Source organism: Thermobia domestica, chromosome 2 (genome assembly GCF_964235325.1).
Source record: "Thermobia domestica chromosome 2, izTheDome1.hap1.1, whole genome shotgun sequence".
NCBI lineage: Eukaryota > Metazoa > Arthropoda > Insecta > Zygentoma > Lepismatidae > Thermobia > Thermobia domestica.
This window is the reverse complement of record NC_137455.1, coordinates 10,235,101-10,262,707: the sequence shown is the minus strand read 5'-3', so window position 1 is coordinate 10,262,707 and position 27,607 is coordinate 10,235,101. Positions and strand designations below refer to the sequence as shown.

The 27,607-nt window shown below is 34.7% G+C and overlaps 1 protein-coding gene across 13 annotated transcripts in view; it reads right to left on the bottom strand.

Moving 5' to 3' along the window:
* Fak (protein tyrosine kinase 2 Fak) overlaps window positions 1-27,607 on the bottom strand; it is a 414,892-nt gene that overhangs the window by 37,974 nt on the left and 349,311 nt on the right. For 11 of the 13 annotated variants that reach the window (XM_081738434.1, XM_081738449.1, XM_081738452.1 and 8 more), the window contains 6 exons: window positions 19,763-20,000; window positions 15,423-15,464; window positions 11,454-11,603; window positions 9,407-9,589; window positions 2,879-3,095; window positions 1,230-1,420 (listed from right to left, as the gene is read on the bottom strand). In XM_081738434.1, the coding sequence (XP_081594560.1) occupies window positions 1,230-1,420; window positions 2,879-3,095; window positions 9,407-9,589; window positions 11,454-11,603; window positions 15,423-15,464; window positions 19,763-20,000 (1,021 nt within the window). The remainder of the gene's footprint in view (window positions 1-1,229; window positions 1,421-2,878; window positions 3,096-9,406; window positions 9,590-11,453; window positions 11,604-15,422; window positions 15,465-19,762; window positions 20,001-27,607) is intronic. The other 2 variants (XM_081738425.1, XM_081738428.1) reach the window with 2 other exon arrangements.

Sequence of the window (27,607 nt, the reverse complement as noted above, 5' to 3'; positions counted from 1 at the left end):
TGTCCAAGAAATGAAACAGGTGGTAATCTAATGACGCTAAGTCTGGGGAGTGTGATGGATGTCAGTGTATCCCAGCCAAGTCGTTGAATGGTATCCCTGATCGTTCTTGCCACATGTGGTCTCACGTTGTCGTTAACATCCTTGTGCTTAACCAATGTTGGCTCCTGCTTCAATGCCTGTTGTAAATGCATTTTTTTTTATGTGTGTAGCTACTTCTTGTTGAATCCATTGTCTAGGTCAATTATGGACTTTAAAAAATTCAATTTCGTGTTCTTCATCTTGTTTTACCTTACATCCCTTCCAAGCCTTTTATATATATGAGCGACTTGGGCGAACATAATGGTATATCACATTTTCACATTAACTAGAAAAAAGCTTTACTATTCGCATGCAATTCAATGCAATGACAGATAATACCAAACAAGCTTCCCCTGCCATCTGTAAGTAAATTTCCAGAATTAAACTACCTACATACTCTTCTATGGTTCAATCACAACCCATTCCACTAGTAACTCAATCTCTCTGGAAGTGGCGCTTATCAATATGTTCGTCGGAGCCGCTCATTTATATAAGTCAAATGTTTGCCTTGCTTTTATTGCATATATAGAGGAAGAATGAATGTATTCAGTGCTGACGTATGCGTCATGCAAAACCAGGTTGAGTATTTTTTCCTTCCCTTTTCTTAAAAAAATATTCAAGTCGTAAAAATTGAAGCTGTTGTCTGTTTTCTTCTCTTTGGCAATTTTGTTAAAGTTTGGTGCTTGCGTATTTTACCTTATCATTCTAGACATGTGATAATTTGAGCGAAAAGTTTTGACTAATAGAGTGCAAAAAAATTGTAATTGTTGGTTGACATGAAGTTGTGGATGGTCTAGGGCGGATCAAAAACTATGCAGGAAAAAATACTGAATACAACAAAATAGTCTTAACTATAAACCAACATATAATAGCAATATAAAAAATATTAAATATAAATTATGTAAAGCATAAATAAATTAGTTCGCCTGAGGAAGGCGATTGTTTGTTTACAGCAACCTTGCATTTTAAGCACATAGTTTTGTAGCTTAATCACAATTTTTCTTTCAAAACCAGCGAAATTCTGTAATCATTTTCAATTAGAAATTAATTTCTTCAACCAGTCTACCGCTTTACGTTCTAGCATGACAAAAAGTGTGTTTCCTCATTCGCATAGTATAGAATGGGTGTTAGCTAATTCATGACTAACTTACCAAACATCCATACATCACTAGCCGTTGTAAACCTTCGAAAATTGATAGATTCTGGCGCCATCCATTTGATGGGAAGTTTGCCCTTCGACGCTTTGTAGTAACTTTGATCTTCTACCCAACGACTGAGCCCGAAATCCGCTAACTTTACACACATATGACTTGAGACTAATACATTACGAGCTGCTATATCCCTGGAAACAAAACAAAAGATAACAGTAACTAACTATTTACTATATCACGATATAACTGTCAGTTTCGACTCATTATTTATTAAACTTATTCGTGTACCAAGATGATGGGTGAATATACTATAGAATTTGACAACTGAAGGTTTTGAAGCCATCTGTCGGGGTAACTGACCAAACGCTCGACACAGACCGTTTGAACTACTAGGAATTAATTGCGCAATCATACTCGAAGTCTTCATCCCACAACAGGTAGTGAAAAGAAATGTAATTAGGTAGATGTCATTATACTTGGTAATATTTATTTCTCTTATAATCTATTATATACAAATGAGTTAGTATTTAGATTTCTGGGCTTTCGGCATCTATAGCCATTTAGCCCGTCATGTATGAGGGATGACGTCCCTCGGCGAGCACACTATCAAGAGGAAAGGGAAGGAAGGAAGCGGCCAGGGACCTGTAAGTTAGGTACCACCCCGGCATTTGTCGGGTGTGAATGAGAAAAACCCAGGGAAACTTCATTCCGGATGGCTAGTCTGAAAAAGCTATTTACACTTTTTCGACCGAGTACACCCGCCGGGAATGAAACCCGGGACCGCTCGCACTATATATAAATGAAACTAATCTTGTGTGGTCGAAACACGAGGAAATGTTTGAATATTGCGCAGGCACAATAGCCTGGAGTGGGTTGCGCCTGGGGGATCGAAAGTGGATAGGATGCTCTTTCGTAAGAACACTGCGAAAGTTACAATGGACCACCTTTAGCGTAATGTCAGGTAACAATGAGATGTGTGTGAATACTTGCAGTTAAATGACTGACTTCGTTTCAAAATAAGTATGAACACAGAAAACACATTGCTCAACGCGCCAACGATGTCTACTGGTAACTGTTATAGCATTCCTATAAAATGGCATCCTATTCTTTTCTAATCTCTCACCCGTAACTCACTCCAAGCTATCACGCCTACGCAATATTCAACTTTCAAATTTGTTGGTCGGCTTCGTGCCACCCTGTATAAGTTTCCAGAACGTAAGCAATTAACATCATCAATAATATTCGCTTATACTATTCAATCTCAGCCCACAGATACACACAAACCACCAAACAATAATTTCGAACTCTGTGTCTACTTGTTCAATTCTCAGCAAACCTTATAAGCAGAAACTGGAGCAATGTTATTTTGGCAAAACAAAAAATTTCTCCGATGGCAATGTCCATGTTTCCCAGGTATACCACTTGTACACTGCCAACACTTATATATATATATATACTTTTATATTATTTTATTTATTTATTTTTGTATCTTTTAACTGTAACACGTTGCGAATAGCTGACAATGTTCGCTTGTAGTTTTTTTTTTTTTCATTTGGTAATTAATATTTAAAAACATGCAAAATGCTATTTAGACACCACTCGTAACAATATAGCTACAGTTATTATCAATATAATTAACACGTGCTTACCTATGTACAAATTTTTTAGATTCAAGGTACGAGAGAGCTGTGCTGAGTTGAAATGTGTATAAAAGTAGTGTTGCCAAGTCTAATCTGTGCTTGTTACTCTGCAGGTACGCACGCATCTCACCCAGTCTTGCCAACTCCATCACAATCCATATCGGACTTTCGGAACAAATTCCAATTAACTTAATAATATGAGGATGATCAAACTGTTGCATAATATCTGAAAAGATGTAAGGCATATTTTATTATTAGGCATTGTTTAATTAATTGAAACACATGCTTATTAAATATAATAATATTTTGTATAATATTTGGCAACAATTAACTTACAAGAGTAATTGTTTGTTTACTACACTATACGATATACCATGTGCGAGATAACAAGCAATAATAACTGCTCGTATTACGACACAATATTGTAATTTATAATATATTGTAACATAAATAGTACCAGATAAAGAAGTAATTCTTACTTGTGAATATTTAAAATTAATGAAAACGTATTTCGACACAGCAGGATCTAAATGTAACACAGATCATCCCTAGTTATATTTTTATATTTATACAATATTTCAGTAAGACAGCTTCTGAATCATAAATTTATTACTAATACAAAAATACTACTTGTAGTTATGAGACTGGAAGATACTTTTACACATGTTGTACATTTAATATTAAAAATATTGTAGGGAAGGCGCGCATGCTATTAAGTAAAGGGCTGGCATAATTTCAGTCCATGTTGATGTAATTGCTAAATACAGTCGCCACAGCGAGCGTTGAATGTTTCCGGTTGAATACCATTCTGAAGCATGTTTAGAGATTAAACAACAATCGTGGACTAAAATCCATTAGTATGTGGTAACAATGTATCATTACATGATGAGTCAGTGTGTTTTATAAGAGCAAAATGTGACAGTGGATGCACAGCTTCGTATATTTCTTGTAGGCATTCAGAGATAATACGGGACCTCTTTTCCACAGGCCGCCATCTCTAGAAGTTGATTTCAGTCAAAAAAAAAATAGGGGACACAATGAATAATAATCTCAACACGAGGAAAAACGTCACTCTATGTTTACTTGAGCAGATACCGTAATAAAGGGGAGGTCTTCTACGGTATACTACAGCCACTAACGGAACTGAGCATGTGCATATCAGCCCGACAGTCAAATGACTGGTGGCACCCAAGAAAATATGGAGAATCCAGCATAAACTGGCAACATTGGCATGAGTGCTGGATGACTTGGTTTTTTGTGCTCCGGAATTCTGGCTTAAATTGAATGTAAAATGTTAATTGTAGTGATGTATAGTGATTACAAATGACTATGAATACACAGTAGTAATGTTGGTGAGCATATTATATCAGTAAGTATATGATACGGCAGTATATAACGTAATTATAAGCCGCTTTGATTCTTTGTTTACATTGCTGAACAGAGTAGCCATATCAGTAAGCCTTAATTTCCGGAGTCGATCAGTGATTCGAGATATCGATTGTTGTCATGAGTGTCTGTTCGGAATGTACAAAACCGGTACCGAGACAGGACATATCAGCTAAATTACAGTGCATGGACTGTCATAATTGGATGCATTCTCGGTGTGTGAAATTAAACGAAGCAGACGTTGAGTTTATTAAATCTCAAAACAAACACTGGCGCTGCCCGAACTGTTCAAAGAAACGTCGAAGTAGTATGCAGGAGTCAGAAATATCACCTGAGTCTGTCCCATCTATTGCGGATGTTTATAAACTGCTGATCGATATGAAAGAAGAAATCAGTAATATAAGAAAGTCTTCTCGTGAAATGGAGCGCGATTTAGGCAAGTCCTTAGATTCCTGTCACGAAAAGTTGGACAGTAATCAAACGTTGCTTACTAATCAACAACAATTAATTGAAAAACAGCAAGTGTTGATAGAAAATTTGACAAGTGAGAATAAATTATTGAAAAAGCAAATCCTGGAATTAAAAGCTAAGTGTGTTGACATGGAACAGTACTCTCGGTGTAATACCCTGGAAATATATGGAGTGCCTGAATCCCCCCAAGAAAATATCCCTGAACTTGTAATGAACATCGGAAAGGCTTTAAATGTACACATTGATGAAACAATGATCGATGCTTGTCATCGGTTAAAGAAATTCAATAATCGACCTACTACTGGTATTATAGTTAAGTTTGTCCGGAGACATCATAAAGAGTTATTTCTTTCACGAAGAAAAGTAAAGAGAAACCTGTCTACAATTGATATAGGTATGAATAGTGACAATCCAATATATATTAATCAATCCTTGGCCCCAACCAGGAAAATATTGTTTGCTAAGGCAAAGCAGCTGCAACGTGATAAAAACTATAAATATCTGTGGGTAGATTATAGTGGGAAAGTTAAAATCAGGAAAGGTGACCAAAGCCCCATTCATGTAATCTCCTCAGAGGAGGACTTAGACAAACTACAGGGTTAAATTTGTTGTGCTTTGGTCATAAAATCCTTATTAATTTCATTATAATTGTACCGTTTCATGTACATAATGGTTTTTATTATCTCACTGATATCAATTGGTTAATATTTATAAATACTCGTATAGGAGATGGAGTACAAAAATAAACTGTCATTATATTATCAAAATGTTAGGGGTCTCAGGACCAAAACTCACCTTTTTCTCAAAAACATATTAAGTAGTAACTATGATATTATAGCCTTAACAGAAACATTTTTGAATACTGATGTTAAGACTGCTGAATTATTCGATAACAGGTATAATGTTTTTAGAAATGATAGAGACCTTACGTTATCAGGTAAATCTGGAGGTGGGGGTGTACTTGTGGCGGTTAAGAAGTTATATAAAACTATTCATGAGGTAACATATAATGCACAAAATTGTGAATCACTCACAATATATATTCGTGATGAAACTCAAAAGTTATTTATAAATGTTGTTTATATAACACCATCTTCCCCAATAAGTGTATATCAAGATTATTTTAATCATTTAGAACAGAACAACTGTTTAGTTGCTTCCGACATCTTTATAGTTGGAGACTTTAATATAAAAGAAATTGGTAATTCAAATCATAATCTCCTAGGAGGATCGAGAACGTGCCAAAGGCTCCAACAATTTATTTCATATTTTAACATGACTTCATATAATACTATACAAAATTATAACCTAAGAACCTTAGATTTGGTTCTAGCGAATGTTACAGTGGAACTCGAGCAAGATGAGTCTCCCTTAGTACCTGAAGATGTTAATCATCCTAGTTTATCAATTTCAGTGCCGTCAGTCAAAAAAATGCCCATAAGTAAGACAACGCAAAGAAAATATTATAATTATAGGAAAGCTGATTTTTACAAATTATACTGTACACTGCGTGATTATGACTGGAAAAACCTATATGATTTCGATAGTGTTGACTTAGCATTAATCTTTCTATATGATTCTTTATATAAATGTTTTGATAATTGTATACCAATATGTACGCAAGTTAGGAAGTCTAGGTATCCGGTATGGTTTACCAGAGAAATAATTCAAACTATTAAAATTAAGAAAAAATGTGCTAAAAAGCGTAAATTCTCTAGGTATTATGACGAAAGATTCAGGAACTTAAGGTCGGAATTAAAACAGCTTATACATAGAGCTTATGATGATTACATAGAACAACTCCAAATGAATGTCAATAATAATATAAAACGTTTTTGGTCATTTGTAAATACCAAACAACAACATAACGTAAGAAATCTAGTGTACACTTTGAATAACGAGAACTTTTCCCAAGGCAATATTTCAAACGGTTTTGCAAAATATTTTTCTTCAGTTTACAGTCAAACCAACTTTAGTTATAAAATTAACGATGTTCTTGGAGATTTTCCGAACATACATCACAAACTTGATATTCTGCATTTTAACTATGTTACTTCAGATGAGGTTAAAAGTGCTATTAAGCATCTCAAACCCAAACAATCTTGTGGCCCAGATGGAATTCCTTCTTACGTTATTAAAGCATGTGGAGATGTTCTATGCGAGCAAATTAAATTTATTATTAATTTGTCATTGAAAACTAATATTTTTCCTCAAAAATGGAAAGAAACAAAAATAACTCCAATTTTGAAATCAGGTAATTCGAACGTTATGACAAATTATAGGCCTATTTCAATAATTAATTCAATGTGTAAAGTATATGAATACATACTATACGAAAAGGTGTTTAATCATGTGAAAATTTGCATTTCTCCAAATCAACATGGCTTTTTCCCTAACAGATCAACAGTAACAAACTTGTTACAATTCTCACAGGAGATCTACAATTGTTTTGAAAAAAAGGAACAAATGGATGTAATATATTTGGACTTTGCTAAGGCTTTTGACAAAATAGATCATGAAATATTAATAAAGAAACTTATAACATTCGGATTATCCAAAAATTTAATTATGTTGTTTCTATCTTATTTACATAATAGAAATCAATATGTAGAGTTTCAACAAGAAATTTCTTATCAGTTTGTAAGTTCATCTGGTGTTCCGCAAGGTTCCAATCTTGGTCCTTTGTTGTTTTTAATTCTAATTAATGATTTGCCTGAGGTTGTAGAAAATTCCAATTGTTTGTTATTTGCCGACGATGTAAAGATTTATAAATCAGTTACAGCTGAAGAAGATAGCAAAATTTTACAACAAAACTTGAATAAAATCATAGATTGGTGCGGTTTAAATAAACTAAAACTGAACGTAAATAAGTGTAAAAGTGTAACCTTTAATAGAAAAAACAAATTAGTTAAATATGTATACAAAATTAATAATATCCAAATAGAGAATGTTACATCGATTAGAGATCTTGGTGTAATTTTTGATTGTAAATTAACATTTGGTAATCATTTAGTTAGTATTATAGACTCAGCAAATAGAGCCTTAGGTTTTGTTATCAGAAACACAAAAATATTTTCACAACCATCAGTAATTATCAAGTTATATGCAACCCTAGTTAGAAGCAAATTAGAGTATGCGTCGGTAATCTGGAGTCCCCACTTTAAGAGAGACATCCAAGCAATTGAGGTGATTCAAAACAAATTTTTGAGATATTTATATTATAAAACATTTAAACCAGATTCAACAACTTACTTGTCAGTGTCACTTTTACGCTCGCTATTCAACCTAAGTAGCTTAAAGGATAGAAGAATTGTACATTCTCTTATTATTTTAAGAAATATATTGACAAATAGAATTAATAGTTCAACACTGTTGCTACATATCCCTTTCTATGTACCAAGATATCGCTCCAGAAATCAAAATATCTTTTATATACCTATGTCGAAAAGTTCAACTCATGCACACTCACCTATTATACGGATGCTGAGAGTCTATAATAAATTAAATGATAGGATAGACCTATTTTCAGATGGAAAAGTTAAATTTGTTAAACTTCTCTATGAAATACTGAATAATGACAATGTATGATCTATTATTATTTGTTAACGTACTGAAAAATATTATATATATGTATATTATTGTTCTCGTGGCTGGATTGTACATTCTTTTCTTTTAATTTTTTAGTATTTTTTTCTTTTATTTTTTCTCTTTCCATGTTTTATTTTTCTTCTTTGTAAAGTCATGTTACCATCAATTATGTAAGTCAAGAAGGTATGTTGTGGGTGTATGCCTGTGTACTTTCATATAAATAAATAAATAAATAAATGTCTATAATGGGTTACACCCAGTGGTGTAATGCTAGAATTTTTGGTAGGTATACGCTCGATCGTTTTCAAAATTATAGCGTATACGTAAGGCTACTTGGCGTATACGCACCCCAATATACGCCCATTCTTTCGTAAATTTAAGGTGAGTATACGCTGGACTACAAAAATTTTAGGTGGGTATACGCCGTATACTCTCGTATACCCCCCATTACATCCCTGGTTACACCAACAACGGTGTTATCATTAGTTATGCTGCATCCCAAAATGAAACTGTCAAAAGAGAGCACTACTGCCATTTTTTAAAGTATTACCTGCGTCCAGCTATGTGGCGTAAATGTCCACATTTCTTGTGGAACATTCCGTGCATTTTGTGTGACAACAAATTGCCATATGATAAGCAATGATTATTAAGTTAAAGACGTGCGAATAGGTGGGACATTTTTTATATTCTTCTGAAAACAGTCCTTGTGATTCCATTTTGTTTTTACGGTTAAATGAACTGCTCAGAAGCTTCAAGTTTCCTGATGTTCCACCTGTGCTTCAAACGCTGTAACAGAAATTACCTTGCTGACCGCACCCAACGATTCCCGAGTTGACAAAAGTTCCACGACTTTGCCGGTGGTTACATTGAAGAGTTATAACGGGGTTTTATGTGTGACTTCTTTCTATTTCCTATGACGACACTAATTTACTGACATAACAAGTGTAAACACATTAGCAACATTGTCTTACGTACATACGTTGTTTGTAAAATACTGCACAAGAAAAAAAAAAATTCTGTATAACTTTCGTACAGCAAATATATAAATTAATGAAGATTTTTTACAATGAGGTAAAAATTGCTAGTTCTTACAAGCTTCCTCGAGGAATTTTTCTGCCGTCGCGACGTCTGCATCTACTTTACATGTTTTTACAGCTACTGGAATGGATTGACCATCTCGCCCTTTGTAGGTTCCTTTGTGAACATCTCCGAATTGACCTTCCCCAATGATTTCTGCCAATTCCACTTGACTCCTCTGCAATTCGTAGTCTTTTGCTGAAAAACAAGAAACAAAAGCTGTTATTACTAATATTATCACATACGTTATGAGAATTCTGAAGTGTGTTCTCATATATTTTCCTCGTCTATCTTCAGAAGCAGCAATTCAGAAATCCGTCTGTCATTAAGATGTATACCTTTGATCCTAAATAAAACTGCCACAAACCTGCCTTTCTTACAACCCCATCCTCTTGGAAGAATATATGTGATTTGGATCCGAAGTTGTGTTGTTGTTCACGTCTCATGTAGCATTCATGTTGTAAAGATACGTTAAACGATATTTAATAAAATAATCAACTGCAAGCTTATCTACCATGGAATATTCACTACAAATACGAATATGAAGCTTCTGAAAGGAAGTCAAGTTTAAGTTAGTTAGCTTCCTATTGGATTCAAAGTTCCAGAGGGGAAAGTGACAAGTAATATTCGATATTCGCCCCCAAAGCTTCTGGGTTCGGCGTTATTAACGTTAAAATACTTAAAACTGAGCATGTTCGTATTATATTGCCCTTCTGCCATACGAGAAAAATTACTCTTTCAGCAAATGTTTTTACATCTACAGGATCGATTTTATCTCTACCAATTCGACAGCATTTCGTGTTCTTCCACTTTCTAATATATACAGAGTGACTCAAAGGTCCAATGATATAGGGTAACTTTGTCATTATCAGAAATGAAATTTTTGAGTTTTACGTCCCACGAATATGCCGGTTAGGCTAAAGGAGGCGGTGATGATGAGCAATGAATGAAATGGTGGAATGAAGAAAGTGGGTGGAAACGAGAAAACCCACGCACACGTTGTTTGTCCACCACAAGGTTCTCTTGAAGGAGCAATATTTGAATCCGGGATCCCATGCACCAGAGGTGAACGCTCTACCACTGAGCCACCGCGGCCCCTGTCATTATCAGAGTTACAACCAAATGTAACAGGGGAAACTGTTTCCAAATATGATGTTTTCAATCTAAAAAGAAGAAATTTTTAAAATCGGACGAGCCATTTCGGCTGTACGCTCTTTATGCGTTCAATGTTAAATGAAAATGCAACGTTCCATTTACCGGGAGGTGGATAAATTTTGTAAGAGTATGGTGAATGGGGACGTGTTTGAAATGGGGGCTGGTCATCGACACGTAATGTAAAAGACAGCAACTTCATTCATTTATGCTATGGGTCCTGGTAAATGTTTTATCGTTATATATATATATATATATATATATATCACAACAGGCATGATTATAGTTTTATACATTTTAGGCTTCAAATTCCTCGACAGAATTCGCGTTGACAAAAGGTTTTGAGCTGAATAATAACAAGAATTCCCTGCTTTTAGTCGACATTTAATTTCTTCGTGAATATGGTTTTGGTTTGTTAATACTGATCCTAAGTATTTAAAAAGTATCCACTTTATCGAAAGTATTGTTTGATATTTTAACGCATTCATAATTTGCAGTATTACGATCTCGACGGATTTCCATGTATTTACTTTTCTCTGCATTTACTTCTAAATCCAAGTCTTCGCAAGTGTTTAATAAGACCTCTGCATTTCTTTCTATTGTTCTCCTATCATCGTTTCCTACTGAACTTAAACAGAAAAGAATGCCTACAATTTTTCCTAAATGAGAAAATGTTAAATATGGGACGGAAAAATACATGTATGCAATTCTGTTTACAAATTACTCAACACTGAACTTACATAAAATATATTCATATGCTGCAGAGGTTATTTTTCACATATATTTTTCACATGTGACCAAACTAAATTTTCCACCACTATGTAAAACAAATTAAGTTTCTTGCTATTACGTATTTAAATCTGTTGCTGCACCCCTAAAGTAATAGTAACATTTATACTAGAATCCGTACTTGCTGGTGTGGAATAGTCCCCTTCCTCATCTACTATTTCAGCGTAATCTTCTGAGAGGATGGTCCCTTGTTGTCCTCCTTTTTCGAGACTCCCTGAGGTGCTTGCCTGCCGACTCCCTGGCCCTTGACGGTATTTTGGAGGATGAGCATCTACAAATAAAATGCACATGGTTTCAGTAACAGATAATGAAATGTACCCTTCAGAAGCAAAAATCTCTGAAACAGTTCCAGACAAATTGTTCAGTCACATTCAAAATTACTGTTATATAATTTTTATTTTAACTTAGGTTAGGTGCAGATATTGCAAAGTTATTTTAAAGTTATAGTGAAGACTCCAAAACAAATAAAATAACAATAAATAACTACGATGTTTAAATTTTGCTTGTTTACGTAAAGAAAAAAAAAAATATGTATTGAAGTTTTAAAACTTAAATGAGGTCTGCAGCAATTTTGAACGTGGCTGTACATCCGCAATAGTGGAAGAACATAGAAGAAAGATAGTTTCATATTATAATACAAAAATAGTTTATCGAATCACTAAAGTAACTGATTTTTCTATGTAACAACATGAACAAATGCGAATACAATCCGGTGGTTCATTGTTTTGCGTTTTAGAACAAACATGCAATGCATATAAGTATTACTCATCACACTTACAATAAATAAATAAGCAATAACATGCATGCGCTTACAAATCTGTATTTGGTAGCCACAGACGCGTACGTCACCGGACATAATTTTGAAGAACCAAAAGAACGGACGATTCGGTATTCACTCACTCTATTTAGGAATTGTTTATTTCCATATGAAAATTGTTACAATTATATTACGTTAATGTCAAATCCGTCATCAACAAAAATTTGCAAAATTTTGATTTATGCGCCTCTAGCTCTTAACTACAGACATATCTAAACACTATACACACACAAACTCTGCCTAGCGTTACTATTATTATAACATTTTTTTAAAGGTTCAATCGCCAAAACAAATACACTGAGCCAACAATAGAAATAAGCCATTACACAAAGTTTTCAGGATTATCCTTAACATAAATTCTCTTTTATCGTATAATTTCAATTTGAGCTAATTGAGGCCTGAAAACTCTAAATGAGCTGAATGCCGAAATTATCAACATTGAGAATAGGGCGTCCCTAGTATACAGACCTAAAAGAGCTATTTACAACTTGACACTAAAAGTAGTCAAAAGTTAGCTACATGTATGTTTTTCATGCCTTTATTACGATTCTTTTACGATTTTCCTTTTTGTAAAACTAATTTAGGTTTTCAAGCCTCTGATTTTATGCAGGATTGTATGAAAGGATTATTAATTCATAAGCAGAAAAGTACTACGTCCTATTATGTTCATATTAAAATAACATAAGTTATAAAAAATTATGAAGAAACAAGCGCCATTAGAGGATTAATTCCAGCCACAAGATGACTCTGCCATACTAAAATAATGCAAAATTTACCATTTTTCTTTTGCTTGTTTTTCATAAATGAAAGGAGATAATAAAATGCAACTTACCACAATCAGAGATAATGTTATTCTATAACAGATAATATGAACCTGAAGAATTTTCAGTGTTGCTATCCATAGAAATTACAGTGTTGCCAAAATAACATTGCCCCCAAAACCTAAGTTAAAGTAGCGACTACAGGTACGAACTCAACTGATTTGATTACATGTCATGTTGTCTTGGAATCCTGTGAACTACTTTTTAAACAATAGTTGTATTTAGTTCGTAATAAACAAAATAGTTTTAACATACAGTTATTAAAATTAAATAACAATGTCATTTAAAAAGTAGTTCACAGGATACCAAAGCAATATGATACGTAATCACATGCAATTGAGTTCTCCCTCTAGTCGCTGCCTTAACTTAGATTTTGGAGGAATTGTTATTCTGGCAACACTGAAACTTCTTCAGGTTTCATATTTTCTGTTGTAGAATAATAATATCTATGATTGTAGTAATTTGCATTTCATTTTCTCCTTTCACTTATGAATAAACAAGCAAAAGAAATATAACAATGTTTGTATTATTTTTAGTATGGCAGGCTCTTAAGCACAAAATCTAACTTCTGACACTATAAAATGAGTATTTTAGCAGTTCATAAGCTTCATGCAAGATTAAGGGGGAAATACTTCACGAAGTAAATTTTAGTATTTATTGTCGACCAGTAAATGGACGATTTCTTTTCTTATTCTAAACCTACTTTTAAATTTTGATTTCCTTAATTAGATTAGGTATTTATTCATGCGTTAGATTCTTTCTCAGACGATCAGACTCGTCAAGTGCTTTGTTATGAAAACATTAAATCTCAAACAACATTCTTAAGTAATTTCATTCTATCTAACTTGCTACAATAAAATCTTACAATATTTAAGAAAATTATTTATAAATGTAATGTTTGCTTCCTATAACATTACACTATTTTCAAGCAAAATATAGACTCTGGAATCTCGCTCTATATATTTTCATATTGAAGTAGTGTGTTTTTGTTTAACATCTATTTAAAGCCAGTGTAGTGAGGTTAATCCTTACTACTAAAATAAGAAAAAAGAAAGAAAACAAAAACACTGCGAGATTTCGAAGGATAGTTAACTAATTAATATGTTTCTTCTAGTATTAGTGAACATATTGCCTCTCTCTGACTATATTTTCTTTGGTTCTCTTTCATGACACTGTTGTAATCTGAAACATGTCAACAGTAATTTCTACAGCAAGCTGGAGGTGATAATCCTGGTAAGCACAAACCATTCTTTTGCTCCTTAACCGTTTTAAATTATACCGTATATTTTTATACGACAGGGTAGTATCTTCTGCGTCGAGACATTAGGTGTGATGGCGTCATCTTGAAACCAAGGAATTTCTTGTTAGGCCTATTTTTATTATTTTTTGGCGGGTTTACTTTTGCACCTAGAAGATTGAAATTTTGCAAACATATTCATTGCAGCCCTTGATATTTTTCAATCTCTGCGTGATAATAGGAGGTCTAGAGGGGAAAAGAAAGAAAAAAAAGGATCTTTTTTTAAACAAAAATTCCTTTTCCGCGATTTTACCGCCTAAGATACACGATGGAGACATGTGAATAATATTGTTTGAAAGACTGTTCTATTCTGAAGTGAACGAGGTACGAACCATGATCCTTGCATAAGTAGGTATCTCAGGATTTTTTTATTTTATTTTTATTTATTTATTTATTTATTTATTTATTTTATCTCAGATCCTGTTTTATACGGGAATCTTGGGTATTGTGGGGATATTCTTAGCACATTGGTAAATGTTTTTTTTACCTTACTTTTCACGATGGAAGCCTGAAATTTTGCGCACACATTCAGTATATACTCCTTATTTTCAGTTGATTTTGAGATCTGTGTGTTAACACAGGGGAGTCCAGAGGGGCTCAAAATAAAAAATAAATAAAAAAATCTCGATATCTCTCAAAACTTCCCGCCTCAGGGACATGGCAGGGAAATGTGAATGGTGCCGTTTGAAAGGCTGTTCTATTCTGAACAGAATGAAGTACGAACCATGATCCTAGAATAAATATTTGGATCGCTGTAGCTCTTGACTGGAAGTCTATAATAATTTACCTAAAAAAAAAAAGCCATAATTTAAAAGGGTTAAAGGAACATTTTTGATCCAGCAGAATTACGGAAGGTTCAAATCGACACAAAAATACTTCTATTGTTGAATTATCCAGAATACGCGTTTTTAAATTATGATTCTCTTGTGGTCATAACTTTTTTCTTTTTTTGGTTCAAAATGAATACCAGAATTTACTCCGTGAAGCATGTATCAATAAATATGGGTATCTAACAAACATTTAACACACACACACAGTCCAAATATTGACATTTCTTTTTCCTACAAATGAAAAGCTATTTTATGTCTTAGATGAAGTCAAATTATTCAGAGAAACACTGCAAAAAAGCTGAATATTAATTTTCATCCTACAAACCTTTCACAGAACAGGGACATGGAAAATGTTTCCATACAGCAGCTTGGATAAGAAGAAACAGAAAATGATTACATTTGAAAGTAGAAGAGATTTCACGCTAAAGCTTTCACTTTAACTAACAAAACACATATACATACCATTTGCATTCAATATTAGTTATTATTGTGTGCATATTAAAATAACTTTTCCACAATATATTGTACAAAACTTTTTCATGAAATTTTTGCAAAATCAAATTAATTGTGTAATTATTACTATTTAAATACACATAATTAGTTTGTAACAATTCATGCCATTAACTGTAAGAGGAATTGGGGATTGTATATAAAATGAAAAAAAAAAAAAAAACTATTTAAGAGCAGCGCACATGAAAGAATTGTTATCCATTTCAGACTCACAGTTTTTTAAAGTCTTATTCACATGTACGTATTTTAACTGTATGACCGGAAGGTACTTAAAACAACACCGACAACGTTTGGGAGGTGATTCCTGACACCAAGATAAGAGCAACCCCGGTGCACAAATGCTTCCTTTCGGAGTTATAGGCTGCTGAAAACATGAAAAATTAACTTTACAGGTCCATAGCTCAAAAGCTACTTGGATCTACCATAGTCGGGTCAAGACTTCACTTAGGAACTAATATGTGCTCTCTCCAAAAATACATGTCTCAGAATCCTAAGGTACTTACGAAGCATCTTTTATAGAGGGAGTTTGGCTATGGACATATAATTTAAAGTACTCCCAACTACCTCTATAAATTTTTTTTACGGAAGTACCACAGGATTCTGAAACTTAAGTATTTGGATAGGGCATATGCTAGTTCTTACGTGAAGTCTTGACCCGACTACGGTAGGTCTCATAGTTTTGGAGCTATGGACCTTTAAAGTTACTTTTTCTTTCTTTTCTTTTTTTTTCTTTCTTTCTTTTTTTTTTTTTTTTTTTTTCATGTTTTCGGCAGCCTATAACTCCGAAAGGAAGCATTTGTGCATCCAGGTTGGTCTATACTTTTTGTCTCATCTTGGTGTCAGGAATCACATTGTTAGTGTTGTTTTGAAACACTCTCTCTCTATATAAATCGACTTATTCCTTTTCGTCAAGGAAACAAGTTATTCTTTCTGAACAGTTATAGTACTCTTCAAGGTTAATAAGGTAAATAATAAAGTTAAATTTTACGTAAAACCGAGGTAGGAATTTATTGTTTTAAAGTAATGGAGTTTTTAAATATACGACTTTTTACTTCAAAATACTGGATTTCTGTTTTAATTTTGGCTATAAAATTTCGTCTTAAGTTATTTTCTTAATGATTAAACCTGAAGAAGTCCTACATCATTGCTGTTTGAAAGACATGGAATATTTCCTTATATGAAAAAAGGTAAATTAAAACAATATTTTTATCACTATATTTTTTTAAATCGACTAGTATCACTATACGCTATAATCTTGGATGTAAAAAAAACTGAGGAACGTTACATTTCTAAAATTTTACTTCACCTTAGAAAAAGAATAGAATACATAGTTATTTCTTCTACATCTACATCCATTTACAGACTTAGTTTACTGACAATATTAGCTCGTGATTAAGTTCAGTGCACTCAGCGAAATACTGAATTTTACAAAAATTGCTGAGTCTAATATTCTTTCTTTATTTTTGCCTTACTCTTCGTAAACACTGTTCCTTTCAGGACCTTCCATAAAGAGTATAATTTATACTTGCAGTGTGTTCTCATGTTAACCTCTGGGAAATTTATCTGGAAGACATATTGCATGTCAGTATTATTCTAACACCGCATTATTTCATAAGATTAGTTTCTTAGTTGCCATGATTTGTTAAAGTACAAAAACTCTGACGATAATACGAAAAAAAAAAAAAAAAAAAAAGACAGAGAGAAACATGAATATGACGAAAATGTTCATGAGTGTTGAAAGCTTTCAGCGAATTAAACGCAGAAAATTAGGCAACTAAAGCAAAAAATTAAAAAGTTCCAAATAATTTTCAGCTTTCAATTACTGCTACGTCCTATTAACAAGGGTATTATATTGAAAGTCAGTAATTAACACAATCTACATCTGCTGAATCTTACAGTATTTATTACACGTGCGGAATGGTTATTTACATCGTCATAGTGTGTACTCCACTACTCATGTTCTGTTAGTGGCTGATGCAAATGCCAAATTTATGCTGCGGTGTGTGAGTCCACAAATCAACGTAAAAATTATTCAATTGACTTATAAGCTACAGTTGAAACAAACGGACAAGTTAAGAATATGTATTCTTTAAGGAGTTCAGTATTTGAAAAATACAAATGAAGTTAACGAAAAAATTACAAGTAGATTGACGACAGGAAATGCATGTTATTTCTCGGTACAAAAGCTCTTTCGTCGATGGAGAAATGTACAAGAGCATCGTACTGATCATAGAACTGGAAAGCTGGTCATTAGCACAGCGAGTAGAACACTGAAAACCAATTCTTGACGAACAATCTTGCAGTCAAAAGAGGTGATCATAGGGTAAACGGAAAAAGTTACGTGACGCGGAACTCCACAATATACAAAGGTAACCAAGAAAGTTCTGTCGCTTTTTTTTGTCGAGGTCTGTATTCAATTGGCCATCACATCGTGAGTTGCATGCGACTGGAGATAAGGCGAAGGTCACTTGTTGGTGTGGGTATATCCAACATATTACCTGGTTGTGGCAGTTCAGTTACACCGTGAACTTACGTAAGGACAGAGTGAACATGGGACCTCCACAGAGCGTCATCAGGGCGTGTATGCTGTACAAGTTCAAACTGGGGTTAAACTCCGCTGCAGCGGAGCGGAAGATATGCCAGGCCTTTAGTGAGGTTGTCGTGACTACGCGGACAGTGCAGCGGTGACGAAACACTCGAAGACGCATCACTTGCCGGTAGACCAACGCATATACAAAATGGATATCTTCAGGCAGCAATTGAGAGGAACAGTGGTCAGACATGCGAGGAACTGTGATTACAATTCGGTGTGAGTGGAGAAATCATTCGGCAGCACCTCTATCAACTTAAGAGGCACTACAAGTTGGGTCGATTCTGGGCCAGAAGGCAACGCAAGCAGACACCTGTGTTTCTTTGCTGTCTCGTCTGAGGAAGGTGCCATTTCTAGATAGGATGTTGACATGTGATGAGAAGTGGGTCTTATACGAAGCTCCAAGGCGCCATCATCATTGGTTAGCATCCAATGAACCGGTTCCAAAACAGACGAAACCATCACTACACCAGAAGAAGGTCCTCCTACGTATTTCGTGGACTGCTCGCGACATTGTGCATTGGGAACTGCTACCGGCTGGTCAGAGCATCAATGGAACTATGTACTGTCAGCAGTTAAGTCGTGTGCAAGAAAAATTCAAAACTCTGGAGTCAGCACTTCTGAATCGCAAAGGGGTCCTCCTATTACGGGACAACGCTAAGCCCCACATGGCTAGGATGACCTGGAACATCATTCTATGTCTTGGATGGGAAACACTATTGCCTCCGCCATACTCCCCGGACATTACACGGTCCAGGTATCACCTGTTCCATTCCTTGGATAATCACCTTAGAGAACGCCAGTTCAAATCCCTAGTAGAGAAGCAAAATACCCTTCATACTTTCTTCGCTTCACGGCCAACAAATTTCTACCGCGATGAAATCCATGGCCTTCCAGAACGTTCATTTGGCAGAAGGTCGTCTATGCTGATGGAGACTATTTTTGCTCTTCCAGGTACGTCTTAGGTGACATATCGGTGTTGGAAGGTGGTCGATGAAAAAGCGACAGAACTTTCTTGGTTACCTTTATATATGCATCACCTAATATTGTAGTTATTGAAAGAAAACGCCTAAAATGGACGGGACACGCGCCTCGTATCGGAAATTCCTATACGTATAGAGTTTTGGTTAGGAGGCCTCGGGGTAAGATCTCTGAGAAAGCCAAAATAAAATATTAAGATAATATAAAACAAAACCTGCAGTGTACAAATCCTCACTGAATTAGTTCTGCTTATATGGTCAATCTTTCAACTAGTGCAAGTAAAGCAATAGTATTTCTCGTTTTATTCAGTGACGAAAATTGTGACGAATTTCTTCATTGTACATCGTTGTATTTTCTAAAGACTTCAATCAGCAGTTCGTTTAAATGAAGAAATATGTCGCTGTACTGTCTGCCAAATAGATATCATTGTTAACATTCGAATTTATTCAAGTTAACACGAACAGCTGTGCAATTAATGAATAATTTTAGAACTGTGTATACATAATAATAATAATTCTTAAAGAGGTAACTGTATTAAACTTTACATTTATCGGAATAATACAGAGACAGATGTCTTTACTAACCTTTCTTATTCCAGAGGGATTCTGTGGAGCCAGTAGCGAGTCGGCAGTATCCATCTACAAGATCCGCCAGGCTTTCGGCTATCTCTAACGAAGGAAATGTAATGGTGAGGCTTTCGGAGGTACCTGCTACATTAAGTTTAACCACAGCCTTTTGATGAGCTTCACAGTCTGAGACCAACGTCTGGATTGACAAAATTCTATCAAACTCTGCTATCCGCGTTGGCTGCAAACAAGAAGGCTGCAAATTAATAGAAAAATAACATGCACCATTGGCTTAGAACATCATTTAATCTAACACAAGGTATACTCTAACAATTAAGCACATAATTATCATCTACTCAATATAGATACAGGCTACACATAACAATTAAACTGTTCGATTGTAATCATCTAGTCAACAAATGATATAGGTTACATAGTATCTATTAATTACATCTTTATAACTATTAACAAATACACAACATTACCTGGGATTGAACTGGGATCTCTAGAAACAGGAGACACGAGGACAATTTCATTTTTTTCATTGATTTTCCATTGACATTAATGTTGATGTTTCGTGCTTTTTCCTTTCCTATGTTCCCTCCATTTTAGGATAATTTGCTTTCGAAATGTAGAAACCATACGGCCTCTTCTACATTTGAGCTGAATTTCAGCCATCTCCCCCAAATTCTGTTCACACCATTGCACCGGATAGCCCTTATGAGGAAATAGGAATATGGATTTAGATTTCTGGGATTTCAGCGTCTAAAGCCATTTAACCCGTCACGTTTGAGGGATGACGTCCATCGGCAAGCACACTATCTGGGGAAAGGGAAGGAAGGAAGCGACCTGGGACCTATGAGCTAGGGACCACCCCGACATTTGCCTGGTGTGAATGAAGAAAATCCAGGAAAACCTCATTCTGGGTGGCTGGCCTGAAAAAGCTTTTAACAGTTTTTTGACCGAGTGCCCCCAGCGGGAATCAAACCCGGGACCGCCCGCACCGAACGCGAGAGCGTTAGCAACTATGCTACGCGGGGCCACGGGAATATGTTAAGGTCTCGTATAGTAAGGATGATTGTGAAGCTTGATTGAAGGGAACTCTCGATTCTTCTGGCCTCTCGGCTAGTTGTGCTTACTAAATTCGATTCCCGGTGGAAGAACGTTAACATTTGAACGAATTACAGTGGTTCGGAGTCCACTTTTCATATAGCTCCAGTGCTGAAAAGAGACGCATATACTTCAACAAACTAGATTCCTCTCTAGCAGAGTGAAAGAGAATCTGATCTAATTATCTGAGATGTTTCCATTAACGAATCCATTCAGAGACACAAAGTATTTGAAATCAGTTCGTAAAGATTATGGAAAGAAATGAAAGTCCAGTAAGTAACTTGTCTGCATATTTCACCTCAAATATTTTATTGACTGAAAGTGTGATTAAATTATTATATGTTGCCTCTTTTCAAAAGTACAGGATATCTTATTTCTTTCGTAACACTTTAGCTAGTTCAGATGAGCAAGGGAGCCCATCAGGAGGGGGAAGGTGGGCGCTTGCCCCCCTAAGAGGAAATTGAACTTGGGAATATTGAAAACTCAGTAGAATTTTTACATTAGTTACAGCAAAATTTGAAACGTCGCTTATACTTACCCCCCCCCCCTTGGAAACCACAACATGGACGCCCTTGGACATGAGTATTTATATTAAGATGGATCAGGCAGTATTTGTGGCAGCAATATACAAAGAGGAAACAGGAAGAAGTAAGTAAAAAATTTCCTCAGCTGCAGGGTTCGTCAGAAAAATGTATAATGTTTGTCATTCTGTATCAGGATACTGCCATTGACAATGTTCAGAAATTTAAGTACGTTGTAGTATGGTTTTTCGGCATGGTCAGTTATTTTCAGTTGGGACGCTCGAGAACTTTCGCCAGAAGATTACAGAGGCATGTGCATCTGTCTCCATTGTTACATTGACTGCTGTAGCTGCAGCAAACGCTCGTCGTTCCATGCGCCTCAAACTTGTTAACAATGCGTTTGATTGTTAGGCGGGTTGGTAGTTCAGTACCAAACTCCTCTCTCCACTGACGCAGCACTTCGATGGTATTCCCAATCCTGATAAAAAATACTTCAAAACGTACTTAAGCTGCTCGAACGTCAAACGTGCTCCTGCCATTTTCTTATCTCACTAACCGTCCTGACAGTATCGATATCAGGTGAGTGAAAAACCGTATTACAACATAATTTTAACCGAAAACAATGCCGATATCTGTTGGGCGAAAAACCATACTACAATATACTTAAATTGAAGAGTTGAAAGCAAGAACCAGGTATGTCCACTTTTAGAAATTTTTCTGGAGCTGCCTGCTTCTTGCTCTAACTTCACGAATAACACTCTATGTAGGTACATCTTTTTACATTATAATACAGTAGAGCGTCGATTATCCGAAGTAATTGGAGGACATGGGTGTTCGGAAAACTGGTTTGTTCGGATAATCGAACTGTACATGTTTATTTGCCAAAAAGAAGTACTGTACAGTAAATTTATTCATAAAAACAGGCATCTCTTTAAGTATTACAAAGTAACGTACAAAGGCAACTTTAGTAGGAATATATAGTATGTGGTACAGTTTATTAAACAAAAATATGTACATATTACATACGCATTTTGCATGAACAATACACACAGTACACAAAATTAACGTTTAAAAAAATCCTTTAAGCGAGCGAGTACACAGTTCGGTTAAGCGGTCGTTCGGTTGACCGACGTTCGGATAATCGACGTTCTACTGTACTGAATATAATCATCGGATCCACATAAATCTTGCACACAATGTACAGTAATTTTTTTCCTACTGGAACATGTGATAATCTCAAATTCGCTTTAAAAAAAAATCCTGGTTCTTGCATCCAACCTTTCAATATCAGAATAATTGTCAACGCCAGTATCCTGATACAGGATAACAAAGAGTGTATACATTTTTCTGGCGGTCTCTGTATGAAAAAACTGAAGTAAAAATGATATTGGAACTAGGAAGCAAAAGTAAAGCAAGCATTCTACAAAAAGAAAGGTCTTCTGACTAAAGAATAAATTATCAACAATACGCAAAAGGTTTGTACAGAGCATAGCTGTACATGAATTAGAAACAATGACTTAAAAAAATGCGTTCAAGATATGGTCCTACGAAAGAATGCTGCATATCATGCAGGGGAAGAAGAAAAAACAGAGACCCATTAAAAGAGAAAAACGAAAACTTACACACCTAGCCAACGATAAAAGAAAAGGTACATGAATGCGTTACTTAATTTACTACTTTACATTAACTATGTCCACTGATTTTCTCTTCCTTTTTAGTGCGATTCCTCTAATCATTTCTATATTTTTGTATTGTATTGATGATATACATACGAACTTTTCAATTTGAATCGATTGAGTAAATTACATACACTTAAAAGGAAATATGATCAATTGATGACGGTACGAACTAAATTCTTCCGTTTGTTCTAATTTTCACGCTTGCTTTCGCACCCGATCAGAGTACGTAGAATAACATATTCATGATTTAACGCTGCCATTTTTACCAAAAAAAAAAAAAAAAAAGAGTAATGACTACACTTGATAACAGGAAAAGCTGAAAAACGAACTGGATGTGGAAAACCGACATCTGAATGATACGAAAAGATGATTACATTGACACACTAAACAACCAGCATTAAACAGAAAAGAAGATACCTTCGGAGAAAAGACATTGAAACATAGACATTTAAACAGTATTACTCTCCAAACATGTCTTTACGTGAGTGGTATCATGATTATACGACTAACAGTCATTTTGTAATACGTAAAATTATATTTTCGACTCCGAGTGAGTCACATAATCCAAATTTTACGTTGAAGTAGAGGTCCTATCTCATATTACTTAGGTGTTGAAAAGCACAAGGATTAATTAAAAAAAAAAAAAAATGAAGCGTATACTACGGTGGAGGAGGAGAAGAAGGAAGATTTAATTATATTAATAGTCAAGATTTGATATATTTATTCTATATTGTTTGTATATATATATATATATATATATATATATATATATATATATATATATATATATATATATCGGGTGTTCTAAAAATGACGCCCATGGATTACAGAACATTATTCCACAAGTCAAAATAAAGCAATATATATATATATATACCTTTCGAGTTCTCGTCTGGAGACACAAATTGCACTATGTAGCAACGTCGTAAATAAAGAACCATAGATTAGATCTACCAATCTATTAAATAATTATATCGATTCTTTCCAGATGGCAGCTAAAGACGATATTTATTGAAACTAGCATCACTTATTAGTGTAGCAGTCGATTCAACTGCTTGTTATATTCGTAGAGTAATGCCAATGGTTCCAAGTTAATCTGCGACGTTGCCGCATTGTGAAATTTTGATTCCCCATAGCAGATGAAGGAGGCTCTGGAGGGCGTTCCATCATATAACATTTTCGCTTATTTTGGCGTGTACAATAGTAGTCTGCGGTCCGTGGGCGCCATTTTTAGAACACCCGATATATATACGCAAACGTGAAACTGATCTGCAGAGGTATTACTCCACAATGAAGAACTTCTCGATTATTTTTTTTTTCATTGCAGTTTAACATTTCTTTTTGGCACAATGACTAATTGTGGTATAATCTACAATAGTAACTGAGCCACATGTGCACCACCTAAAATTAAATATGGGACTATGTACACAGGAAGCACCGTGCTAGTCACTTCTTCATTCAAAAGATTCGCTGCTAAATGTTACAATATCGTCCAAGTACAACATAGTACGTTGCGGCATGTCGTTATTTTTTTTAACTTATTTGAAAAGTTGAAACGATGTGTCATTATCACACATCACGAGACGATATGATATGAAGAAAATTTTAAAATACAACTTGGAAAAGAAAAATGATGAAAGTTTATTATTTTTGTACAGTCCGCAGAAAAAAAAAAACCTGCAACATGAGCATGTAAGCTTATTGTGAAACGACGAAGTCTTTTGCTCCAAAATAAGTGTGCAAGAGAGGACGCAGAGGTTTCTCCTGGCGTGATTCGTGCTACTTAGACGTTATGTTGATTCCCTGCGCTGTTAGGCGTAGTTTCACAATAAACTTACATGCTCATGTTGCAGGTTTTTTGCTGCGGACTGTACAGTCACATTTTTGCCTTGAGTTGGAAAGAAAAAAGGGAGTCAAGAATAATCACTGCTGCTCTTCGATAAAATGAACAATAAAGCAATTCAGCCGCCTCGCCCAGATACAGTCAGAATACGAATTAAAACAATAACAAGCCACTTTAAACAAAACAACAGTTTTGCTGGTATTCATTTGATGCTTCCAAATGGGAGTTTCAATCCTCCAGATGATTGGTTTCTATCACAGATGAGTCTCTACGGTCGAAATACACGCTGAAGTGATATCACCATCTGAAAACAATACTTACGTAAGCGATGACGGAATTTTACTGATCAGCACAACTACAATTTAATGCATGTATTACGTAAATGCAATGGCCATGATAACTACAGATGTGTTGTTTTCATTCACACCCTTTTTCAAGTGGAACTTAACATTTGGAGTTTGTATTACTATTGGTAGTAGTAGTAATAGTATTCCTACTAGTACTTCGAAAAAATGTAAACTATTTAGTAAGTTGTTCGCCTCATATTTTGGCCTTACTTACAAACTCGGAAGTCACATAAATCAAGGTATATATTGACAGTAAACCACACTTTTTAATATCTCTCGAAGCTAAATGGTCTGCTCTCTTGCATTCGATGTAGAAGATATAATTCAATTCTCGATCCTATATATATATTTACGTTAAACTACAACAGCCCTCATATAGGTTCTTTTTTGGAAAAGAACAACAATTCCAAACAAACAAAATGGAACACTGAGGAAAAAAAAAAAAAGCTGGAAGTCTTTCTATGGAAAATCTATTGTAAATACAATATACTATTTAGATTGTAACAAGCACAAATATATCAACGCATCTACAAAATTTAAGAATACCTTAAGTATGACTCCCACATTTCACAAATAGATATAAATGGATACAATAAAATAAATGATTTTCCAACTCATTTTCAAAAACTTCTTTTTATAAAAAGTTCTAAAGTTTTCTAAAATTTCCTAATACATAAAACCAGTAAATGTAAAGTTTATCGAGTCCAATCTGATAACGCTTCCAGATCTTATTGAAGTTACTCATACAGTATTTTTTTGTAATATTACAGCAATTGCGCGAATTATTATAGACCTTGAATGATGTAAGGATCGAAATTTATAATCATTCAACTATCTAATTACACGCGTAAACGAAGACATCTTTAATAAACTATCATTTTCCATACTCTGAAGAACTATGTAGCAATTCTCAAGACTTTCAAGGATCTTGAAAAATGAAGGCATTTGTATACATAAACTGAACATCTTAGTATTAAAGTAATCGAAAATAAAATTCGTGTGAAGGGTGTAAGTGAATGTTATACGAGTCTCAGTATAATTTACAGACTAGATTTCAGTATGTAAACACTGGTTACACAAATTGTCATAAATGTCAGCTCTTGTTCACATAACTTTGAGTTTGCAGTCAGGGTGCGAAGAAGAAGTACGTGTATTTCCCTTGCCTTGTTTTATTTATTTTTCAATTCTCTTCGCTAGTAAATGATAAATATAAGATTGCATACAATTCGAAGTATGATAATATCAAAAATTTGCATACAAGTTTAGATGTATGGACATGCATATAAATGCAACAGATCAATACTGAGGAAGTTTATATTCAGACCTGCAGACAAACACAGACATTAAGTCTGACACCCAACCCACTACTGTGGTTCAGATCCCACTTTAAAAGTAGATCTCGTTGTAAACAGTCGCGCTATTGGCTGAGGACTCAAATACAAATCAATTAATATATGAGATAAATTCTATAGACGAATATGATAAGATGGACATATAAAATCACACGAGCACGAGATACAGTAAATACAAACATAGAGAAAGATAAAGAAAAAAACATTTAAGAAAAATATATCTTTTTTGCTGTAAGAAACACGCAGTGTATATCTGTCAACATCTATCTGTTTTCATTTATTTCTTTAGTCAAGGTTATTGATATTAAACTCTTTTAGTGAGAGATGATTCGGAGTTGAACATATAACAAGTTATTATTTCTTATGTTGTGAGTTCATCATCATCATTATAGGTATTCTGCCATTATTGGCAGGTCACTTGCTGCAACTGAGAAGCTTCTATGCGCCACGGTCTTCCGATAACCTCTTCGATTTGTTTTGATATCGTCCATTAATTGTAGTCTCCTTCGCCCCTCCCTCTCTTTCCTGCCACCATTCCCTTTAGCATGTCCCTCATGATACAGTTCCTTCTTAGCCAATGTCTCAACCAGTTTCTCTTCCTCTTCCTAATAATATCTGAGATTGTTCTTTTCTTCCCTGCCATTTCTAACACCCGCTTGTTCGTTTTCCGCTCGACCCAGCTATTTTTTCCACTCTTCTCCACACCTACATTTCAAAAGCTTCCAGTCATTTTTCATTTTTGCGTAATGTCCATGTTTTTGACCCATACAGCACAATACACTAGACGAAACATTTTATGAGTCTTTTTTCTCAACTCTTGATTCAAGGTCCCACAAAACAGTCTTTTCTTTCTTCTAAAGACTTCTTTCGCCATTCCTATCCTTGCTTTTATTTCACGTTCACACTTCGTATCATTACTAATATATGTTATGAGTTAGTACTCTGAAAACAATATTACTAAGTATGTACTTGCTATTATTATTATTATTATTATTATTATTATTATTATTA